Source organism: Vidua macroura, chromosome 22, assembly GCF_024509145.1.
Source record: "Vidua macroura isolate BioBank_ID:100142 chromosome 22, ASM2450914v1, whole genome shotgun sequence".
In the NCBI taxonomy this organism is placed as follows: domain Eukaryota; kingdom Metazoa; phylum Chordata; class Aves; order Passeriformes; family Viduidae; genus Vidua; species Vidua macroura.
Window position 1 is genome coordinate 4,268,648 of NC_071592.1, and position 10,427 is coordinate 4,279,074.

Sequence of the window (10,427 nt, forward strand, 5' to 3'; positions counted from 1 at the left end):
TGGTTGTCAGCCTAACCCCACTCCACCCCATCTTCTCCTCCTGCCATCTGGGCAGAGGGGGGGAGGACAACGCGAGCCCACCGGCTGCTGTCCCCCTCCTCATCCCCCCAGCTATTAATAGCCAGACAACAAATGAGCCCAAATTCATTCCTGAGCGGAATTAGCAAATGTTTTTGCAATTAAAACTGCAAACATTCATGCGGGGCCCCCCGAACAATAGGCGCCTGTGCCTGGTCTTGAATAGGCACTAGTGTCCGCCCTGCCTGCCTGCCGAGCCTGCACATTCCTGGCACCCTCAGCCCTGGACCCGCTCCTTGCTGAGCTGGGTTTTGGGATGTTTCCCCCTGTCCTGTGCGTGTCCCACGCTCCCTGCAGCATCCGGCGGGTCCTTGCTGCCGGCTGGCCCCGGACCCGTGTGCTGGCCCGTCCCCCATCCCGGCGGCTCCCACGCTGTCCCCGCATCCCCCCGCGCTCGGCCAGCGCATCCCTCCCCTCCCTTCCCCGGGGCGAGGGTCGCGGTAGCGCATCCCTGCCGGGGCAGGGGCAGGGGCAGGGATAGGGACAGGAGCAGGGGAATCCCTGCCCTTCCCCGGGATGGTGACTGGAACAGCGCATCTCCCCCTTTCCCTGGGATCCCAACCGGGGCAGCGCAACCCTCCTCCTTCTCTCACTCCAGGATGGGGACGGGGGCAGCGCATCCCTCCTCCCTCCCTGCCCCGGCATCCCGACCGGCCAGCGCATCTCCCCCTTTTCCTGGGATCGCAACCGGGGCGGCGCATCCCTCCTCCTCCTCTCTCTCCGGGACCGGGACAGGGACACCGCATCCCTCCTCCCTCCCTGACTCCGGGATCGAAACAGGGACACCGCATCCCTCCTCCCTCCCTGACTCCGGGATCGAAACAGGGACACCGCATCCCTCCTCCCTCCCTGACTCCGGGATCCGGACGGGAGGAGCGCATCCCTCCTCCCTCCCTGACTCCGGGATCGGGACAGGGACACCGCATCCCTCCTCCCTCCCTGACTCCGGGATCCGGACGGGGTCAGCGCATCGCGGTCCCCGGGTGGCGGGGCCGGCGGCGGGCGGTGCGGGGCGGTGCGGGCGCTGCCGGCCGGTACTCACCGAGCAGGGGCAGGAGCAGGAGCCGGAGCAGCTCCGGCCGCCGCAGCGCCATGATGGGGTGTGCGGAGCCGAGCCGAGCCTGCGCACTGCCCGGGCGGCGCCGGCCCGGGGGCGGGGGTGCCGCCAGCCCGGTCCCGGCTCCGCGGGGGCACCGGCCGGGGGGCGGGCCCGGCACGGCACGGCACGGCACGGCACGGCAGGGGAGGGGGCACGCACCGCACCCCCGGGCAGGGCTCGCCCCGGGCTCGCCGCGTGGAAGAGGAGATAGTGTCGGCAGTGGGACCCCCGTGAATGGGGAGAGAGGATGGTCCCGGCAGTGGTCTCCCCCCGTGGGTGGGGAGAGGGGATGATCCTGGCAGTGGGACCCCCGTGAATGGAAAGAGGGGATGGTCTCGGCAGTGAGACCCCCGTGAATGAGGAGGGGACATAGTCCCGGCAGGGGGACCCCCGTGAATGGGGAGGGGAGATGATCCCGGCAGTGGGATCCCTGCGGGTGGGGAGAGGGGATGGTCCCGGCACTGGGATGTCCGGATGGTGAGAAGAGGGGCCATTCCTCCCCGTGGGACCCCCGCCGGATGGGAGAGATGGAGATCCCGATAGTGAGACCCCCGGCGAGTGGGGAGAGAGGCGGTCCCGCCAGTGGAACCCCCAGCCGGCGGGGAGAAAGAGTGATCCCACTCTTGGGACCCCCATGGGTGGGAAGAGGGGCTGATCCTGGCAGTGGGACCGTGACGGGAGGGAAGAGAGGCCGGTCCTGCCCGTGGAATCCCCGGCAGGTCGGGAGAGAGGGAGATCCTGGCAGTGGGACCCCCGCGGGTGGGGAGAGGGGATGGTCCCGGCAGTGGGACCCCCGCGGGTGGGGAGAGGGGATGGTCCCGGCAGTGGTGCTGAGAGGGGCCGGTCCCAACCGCTGGTTAAGCTCTGCGGAGAGAAGGAAACTCACCCCGAGTAAAGCGCCGGGAGGACTTTAATGTTTTTGAGCCAGGATATTAGCAACATTGTGGTTACAATTTTGCTCTAAAGGAAGTGTTTCCCCCTTGTATTTAACAAGGTCCCCTAAGAAGAAATATCACTGAGAATTTGCCCTAAAAAGCCAACTCTCATTGATCTGTGAATTTCACTATAAACTTTCAACAGCTTAAAGTAAGCAAGAAACATAAACAAGCAGCTGGGCAGAGAATGATGCTCTTGAGGAACTTCCTGAGCTATAGAATCACAGACTGGTTTGGGCTGGGAGGGATCTTAAAGATCATTTAGTTCCAACCCCCATGGGCAGGGACACCTTCCCCCAGCCCTCGTGCTGGACCAAATCCTTTCTGACACAGCCAAATGTTTGTTTTAGTGATTTTGCCCTGAAAAATGGCTTTGCACAGAGAGCATCCCGAGCTGCTGTGTGATCCTCAAAAGTGCCCCAGGACCTTTTTCTTTGATTAACAGAAAGCAACAGAAATTATCGGCGTGGGACAGTGACCCCGAATAGAGTGAGTTCTGTGTTAATGCTGGCTCTTGCGCCACTGCCAGCAGAGTCTGATGAGGATGTAATTAAGAAGCTGTTGAAGATCAAGCAGCTGGAAAGAAAGCCAGAGCTCTCCTCTGCTCTGTAAACCAGCTCGGCAGAGCTGGCAGAAGTTAAGGGATGTAAAAATGTATTTAACCTGATAATGTAGCAGATCTAAGTCGAGATGCTAATGAGTAGATTTAAAGGGCTGATCTGAGCCCGGTGAAATTAATACAGGGAGTCTCATCAAGTCTGATGGCCAGATGGGACATTTCCCTGAGGAGGAGGGGGAAGGAATTGCCTAATAAGGCTGTATGGCTTAAAACCTGACTCTGGCAGTCTTTGGGCTGGGTCCCTGTCGAGTAAGGAATCATTTTAACACAGTCCGTTTGGGCTGCTCTGACAGGAGAAGTAAAATGTGATGACAGTGAATATAATCAGCGATAAAGTGCAATCACTGAAGTGTCAGGATCCTCTTTAGCTTCCAGCAGCAGCTTGATCAGGGCAGAGAGGAGATGAGACAGAAAAGACAAAGAAGGATGGGAGGTCTCTAGCTGCACTGCAGGGATAAAAAAGAAAATTATTTCGGTTTGGATGGTGCTTGGAGCAACCTGGTCTGGTGGAAGGTGTCCCTGCCTGTGGCAGGGGGTGGAACTGGATGACTTTTGAGGTCCCTTCCTACCCAAACCATTCTGTGCTGCTCTGACTGGGGATGAGCCATGCTGGACAGGCACAGGACTGTGCCGAGGTGTGCTGGCTCCCCCACGCCATCTAGGCCACTCAAGGGGGAGCTGGATCTGCTCTGAGGAGCTCTCCTAAGCCTTGATTCCCTTTGCCAGGCTGCTGGAGCTCAGCCTAGGCATGCCCTGAGAGTGTGCTTGTGAATAATCAATGCAGGCAGAGGCTGGGTTTGGAGTCAACTGGCAGAGCAGATATCACCTTCATGGATAACACCAGGGCATGAAGCCTCGGGGATCATCTCAGACATCCATCCTGCACCTGAGGGATGTGCCAATTGCTGTCTCAGGCTGATACAACCCGTGCCAGCTCTTCTTTTTGTGCTGCCCCTGTGCTCTCACGGCAGCCAGGTCCTGCCTTTTCAGCTGCCATCGCCTGTGAGGAGCCCTATGAAATGTGAAACTCAACAACCTCAAGGAGTCACAATAAATATTATACAGGAATTGTAGCGCCCATCAGCCTGGGATGGCAAAGCACTGCTGTGTAAAACATTGATTTTCACACACTGATGGAGCTCCCTTTTCCTTATTTAATGTTGAAACAAGTAACTAGAATAAAATTCATGCTGAGGGCAGCCCTGTGTGGCACAGGGTTGTATTCAGGAATGAGGGACTCTTCCTATGATTTCCTTGTTCTCTGATGGGTTTTCCAATCCATGCTCCAAAGAAGAAGAGGAATCTGCAGGATGATAGGAAGGGAGCACAGGTCCTGCCAGGGAGCCTTCCCGAGCTCCAGAACAGCCTGTGTGGGGAGTGATGGAGAACAAAATGTGGGATAAGGCAGTGGAGCCTCACTCCTAGCTCTTGTAACAACAGAGGGAGGGTGAACAAGGACTAAACTGGGAAAAAAAAAATCCCTTAGGGATTTCTGAAGGTTGTATGGAGCGTGTGGTACATCAGGTGTTTGGGATCTGAAGGCGACTCAGAGAAAGTGGATTCTTTTGATGCTTGCAGTGCCTGGAGGCCCAAACTGAGTTTCAAGCCCTGCTGGGAAGAAGCTGCTCAAACCTGTAATAACAGGCTGCGCCTGTCACGATGGCTTTTCAGCAGCAGTCCACATGGCAGGCAGGAATGTGATTATCCCAGGCACCGGGACTCCCAGGGCTCTGCCAGCGAGCCGTGCCATACCTTGTGTGAGGAGGAGCAGCCTGTCTGAGCCCTCAGGGCTGTCCATCTGGACCCTTCCCAGGCAGCAGCTTCGCTCCAGACCTCTTTAACTTCGATGCTGTGATTGTGGCAGGCCTCTGCTGGCCTGGGATGAGGGAGGTCCTGGCAGACTGCTCCACCAGAGAGAGGGTTTGGCTGCTCTCAGAGGTGGGAGCGGCATCACTGGGGGGAATCTGTTCTGTTAAAGAAAAAACATTACACAAAAGAGGAAAATACCAGCAGATGTGATTTTGTTGGATGGTCTGAAGTGTCTCTAGAGCCACCTTTGCATGTGACAGATGGAAGGTCACAGGCAATGTGTAACTGGTGGCAGAATGGCCACCAGAGAGGAAAAGTCTCCCTGGAGCTGCACTGGAGTGAGCAGGAGATGTATCCCAGCCTTGGCTGAACAGGACAAATAAAATTTAAACTTTTGGGGAAGGTAGTTAACAATGTATGCAAGGTTAAATGTTGTTAATACAAGTAAAAAAATTGTGATTAAGCTTGGGTGTAGTATGTACAAGTAAAAAGTTGCAATTAGGCTTGAATGCTATAGATACAGGTAACAAATGTGGGAATAGTTATACTAACAGCCAAGTGTGGTTGTACATGTGCAAGGAGGGTGGATCCAGGGAGGAGATGGGGCGACAATCTTCATAAAATGACAGAGAAAGTTCCAGAATACATCACATCATGAGGCATGGCCACAACTCGAGCCAAGATTGGAGGAGAGACTGGCCAATGAACAACAAGAATGGCAGAATGATTGGTCTGGCATGACCCAAGTTATAAGCCAAGGGAATAGAAAATGTCAGAGCGCGGATCCTGGGCGCTCCAATCTGCTGGTTACAGAGAGACTTTAAAAGGCCTGGGGTGTCTGACACCCGCATCTTTCCTTGGAGCCAGTTTCCCTGGAAACACCCCTAGATTACAATTATTTAGTTACTAAATTGTTGAAACAGTCTCCGGACTCGCTGGAGGCTTTGCTTCCAGTTGTTTGTTCTGTAATAACCAGGCTTTTTTTTTTTTTTTTAATCAACCAGCCTCCTTTTTTGTTATTTTAAAGCTTTCTTCCTAAGCCTGTCCACAACAGGCCTGGTTCCCTTGGTGGGACAGGACCTCTCAGTCTGACTGGGTAGGGTGTTTGGAAGGAAAGTCCTGCCTTGTCCCGGAGGCTTTCTAGGGTCAGTTTAGGCTCTGCAGGTACGTGTTTGTGCACATCACTCCTGATCTCAGGAGCCATTTACCCCAGATCGTTCCCAGCAGCTCTGGGGAGAGATGCAGGTGTCTGGCCTGTGTCCATCCCTTTTTCACACCCCTCCTGCTGCTCGGGCAGCTTTTTACGGATGGCCTCCGTGTGGAGGCTACAGTGCCTCTCACTCCTAGCTGAAGACAGCATCTCTTTTTTTGTCTGCTGGAGTCTAGACAAGCTGTTGATTCCCTGGTGTCACAGACCATGACCCCACTCCTACACCAGTCCCATCATTTCCCCCTAGTTCATTGCTCAGGCATATGCTCATCTATTTTGAATCATTTGTATGTGTGAGGCTGAGTGGCTCCTAATCTCGTCTCCCTCCCGGGGCGTCAGTCACACTGGCATGTGCCTTTTCTCTGTCTGCCTCCCTCTCTTTATGGACCATGGGTATTTTTAACTCTACCCTCTAATTAGAGGCAGTATTCTCGGGATATTTTGTGCTCAAGGGCTCTCATGTCTGTGGTCAGCAGGGCAGGCAGCGAGCACTGGGGACTGGCCATGCTTGGAAACCTTCCTGCTGAATAGACAGGGTCCAGCAGCAGAGCCCGGGACGTGGGGAACGCCTGCGTTCCTCAGGGCTGCCTGCAGCAGCGTGCTGGGGTGACAGCTACACAGAGGAGCCAGCTAACCCCCAGGGACAGGGCCACAGCTGCCTGCTCGTCCTGCAGCACAGCACGGGGCCTGCTCAGAGCTCCCTGCAGCTGCCTCCAAGCTGCATGCTCATTTCTCCTGACCTGGAGCAGCCACATCCCTGGGGACATCCCCGAGCTGAGCTCCCTTACCCTGTGCTGGTGCAGGCATGGAGAAGACAGCAATACTAATTAGAGGTGGCCTTGAAGCAGGTGTCCCCAACCAGGACCTTCTCTCTTTGTCCTTCCAGCACGGAGCAGCACTGCCAGCCTGGCTCCAGCACCCTCCAGAGCCCCAGCCTGCTGGAAGCTGAGGTTCCCCAGTGCAGAGGCAGCTGTGGTGTGTGGTTGGTGTGAGCAGGGCTTTCCTCTCCCTGCCCAGCAAACAACATCTGGCTGGCCCAGGGCAGCCCCCGGGCAGCCTGTGGTGTGCTGCACATCTCCTGTTCACAGCCAAGTCCTCACTGCCTGCCACAGCCCCCAGCAAACCCAGGCCAGCTGGTCATTGCACGTCACACTGACTGTGCCCTTGCCAAGGGGGTGGCACCAGCTCGGGAGTGGCAGGGTGGGTGCTCGGGCTGCTGACCCAGCTCAGGTCTCAGCACTACTGAGAACAGCAAGCCCTGCTTCCCAGGCTGGGGCTGCCTGGAAAAGGTGGATACAACTCCCTTTCCTCCGCTGGGGCGTGGGACTGTCAGTGGGAAGGGGAGGCTTCCTCTCTGTCCTGGTCCCATGCAGACTCTGGTGCACAGCCTAATAACTGTTAGAGATAAGGCTCTGTCGAATTTATCTCTGTTCTTGAAAGACAATGAGGAACATAGAGGGAAAAACATTTGCTTCAGGAGAGTGAGGATGTTCTGCAAAGCTCGGGGCTCCCGCAGTCCTGATCTCAGGCTGCTCATGCCCTGGGGCAGAAGGAGCTGCTCTGCTTCCTCAGCACCATGGCAGGAGGCTCTTCAAATCCAGCCTGTGCAGGTGAGAGCAGGCTCCTTTGGCAGTGCCCCTCACTGGCTCCCTGCAGACCATATCCCTGTGATCCCCTGTGCTCCTTCCCTTCCTGAGTCACTGTTTACCCTGGCTCCGAGGGCTCCTGCTGCACTGCTGGGGCAGCCTTGTCTGCGAGCTGGATTTTCCAAGCCCTCCAAGGTTGTTTTGACATGCCTGACTAACAGTCCAGTGTCAGCCAAGGGTCTCCCACCACCCAAGCAGCACCTTGCTGGCCAAACAACACACGGCCCGGGGCAGGCAGCTGGCCATGCAGACACCCCCACACACGCACACACCTCTTGCACTGCTTCATTGTTTAATAAGTGCCTTGGGTTTCGCCATCCCAGCTCTCCTCCACGTGAATCCCTGGCTAAAGCTGGTTTTTATGGCTTTGATGGAAACCAGTTGGTTTCTGCATTGGCAATGTGCTCAAGTGCAGCAGTTGCTTGGGAAGGAGTCAGGGATTTAGTGCTAGTTTTAAAAAAAACAAAGTAACACTTGTTGGTCTCTCGAGTCCCTCTTGGTGCTTATTTCCCTGTCCCATCTACCTGATGGCTTATCCAGGTGATGGCACCCCACACCTTTGGGTCTGAAGCAGTCCCAGAGGAGAGCTTCTCTCATGAAGAGAGCTGCTCAAGCTCCCTTGGGGGAGCAGGGATTTCTTGGTCTGGGGCCTGGCTGCTTTAGGACTTTGGGACTTTCTGGAGGGCTGTGAGGCAGGGGGGATTGCTTTGTGTCACTGAGTGCCATCCTTGGTCCCTCCCTGGGCAGCCTGGTGGAAGCAGTGTCCTGCTGCCTTGCAGTGGAGTGCAGTGGGTTTGGAGGAGGAGCAGGGCCTTAATCTCTGCCAGTCGAGTGGTGCTTGCAAAGACGATTAGACATATGCCAGCTAATTCATAGTAAACAGGATGGAGGGAGAATTTGCCACTTATAAATGGCAGATGAGCAAGCCCATCATTGCTGTCACTCCCGGGTAATACAGGCTGACATAAGCCCAGTTTAGCTGCAAGTTTATCATTGCTAATCCTGCTGGCCCATGCCTCTCTGTTCCACCCTCCTGGCATCTTTCTTCCCCTTTCTGTTTTGTGTCTCTCCCTTGCTCCTGGTATTCCATCCAGTCAAACTCCTCAGCATCCCCCACCCTCTTCCCAATACATTTGTCTGCCAAGGAATGTTTTCCTTTCTCCTGAAAGTGTCCCTGTGCAGCTATAGGGAGATCTGTGGGGAGATCTTGTCACCCCAAGGTTTTGGATAGACTTCCCAACCCCACTGCAGCTCTCATCACCTCCATTTGCCTCTCCGCCCCCCTTGGTGCTACTTCTTCACGTGATGCAGCATTGCAGCTCCCTTCCAGGTGTGCCTGTCTCCAATGTCATCGATGCTCCTGCATCTCCCACGGGTGGGGTTTGGGCTCAGGCAATGGGCTCAGACCCCCCTGGCTTCTGCTCAGTGCTGGATCCCACCCAACCTGGAATTTATCCAATACTTTCCCCCAAACAGACACTCCCGTGGGCTCTGTGTGAGCAGCACCACAGGAAATTTTATCTTGGAACCACCCTGCTGTTTGGAGAGCCACGTGGCCAAGACAAACACCTCTGCTTCTGGCTGGGGGGGGGGGTTTGGAGCCCTTGAGGAGGTGGAAGAGAAAGTGAATGTCCATGTGGGAGAGCAGTGGCCAGAAAACCTGGCTGTGGAAATACAAAGCTGGATGGCACCAGCCAGACGTGGAACCAGTGCTCAGTTTTACCTCTGCCCCAGTGAAGGACTCTGGGCTCACTCCAGAGTGTGGCAATTCCAGCTGGGATGCAAATCCTGCTCCCTCTGTACCTGTGTGGGTGCTACAGGACAGCAGTGGGAGCCAGACCAGTGACATTTTTCCTGGAAGTCCTGTTGGCTTTCCTTCCCAGTGACAATACAAGTGTCCAGGCTGTCCTTGCTTGACCGAGCCACCCACGCAGAATATGTGAGGGTTTTTCTGTGGTACTCTCAGCGATGTCTCAGAAACGTTGCCCTGCTAGGCTCCCTCATTCAGTTCAACTCCCGCCCCCTTCGTGAGTGGCGTGTCCTGCCTGGCCTTCATCCCTTGGATTGGATCAGCTGGAGAAAGGAGGTCAGAGACAGGAATCCCATGAACCCAACCCCTCCCCTGGGGCAGGGTGACGGGAGGTGCCCTCAGGTGGTTTGGGGCAAGCGAAGGGGTCCGTGACCCTTTGTGCTGAGCGAGGGCAGAGCACATCCTTCCCTGGGGAAAAACCCTCCTGGGAGGGCTGAGGGTGCAAAGCCGTGGAGCACCTCTGGGATGAATTTCTCCAGCCCAGGAGTTCCCCCTTGTGGCAGGAGGCTCGGGCTGGTGCGGGGAGCTGCCGGAGAAGGCTCTGGATGCGCTGCTATCTTCCAGACGATGCTCTGGGTGTGCGGTTATCACCCGCCAGGCTGCGGAGAACCGGAGCTGGGTTTGCCCTTCCTGTGACCACAGGCGTGCCTGGATGGGCTCGGCAGAGCTCCAAGCTCTGCATCTCCCGCAGTTTGCCCCCCACCTCACAGGGGGTGCTGCTCCAGGGCACCCAGCACCGGCTCCCTCTGCTCCCCGTCCATGCGGGCAGGCTCCGTGTGAACAGCCCTCGATCGCGGTGCGGGCACAGGGATGTGAGTGATGGAGAGCCCGTTCGTGGTGGGTGACCCTGAATTCACAGCTGTGCGTGTGACACGGCCAGGAGCCGAGTCCTGGCCCCTCTCCGAGCTGGTCGGAGCCAGGGCTTCCCTCTCACAAAAAGGGAGCGAAATGCTTTGCAGCTGCCTGCTGACGTTTGTGGCTGCTGTTGCAGCAACCGGGCATGAAGAGGAGGCCTCCACAGGCTCCCCTGCTCCAGAGCAGGCTCTGAGCAGCCTCCGTGAGCCCCGTGCCCGCCCGGGGAGCCGAGGGCAGCTGGCTCCCGTGATGAATCAGCACCTCTCTGGATGCTGAGCCGGGCTCCTCTCGGCGCGGAGGCGACAGCGCCCGGGCGGCATCGATGTTTATTAATGACTGTATTGGGGATGCAGTTTAGTCACTGCT

The 10,427-nt window shown here is 56.6% G+C and overlaps 1 protein-coding gene across 1 annotated transcript in view; it reads right to left on the reverse strand.

Annotated features, from left to right (window-relative positions):
- JAM3 (junctional adhesion molecule 3) overlaps window positions 1-1,187 on the reverse strand; it is a 30,564-nt gene extending 29,377 nt beyond the window's left edge. Inside the window, exon 1 of the mRNA XM_053996968.1 lies at window positions 1,121-1,187. Coding sequence (XP_053852943.1) covers window positions 1,121-1,172 — 52 coding nt within the window. The 5' untranslated portion in view covers window positions 1,173-1,187. The remainder of the gene's footprint in view (window positions 1-1,120) is intronic.
- Between the last annotated feature and the right edge of the window lie 9,240 nt (window positions 1,188-10,427).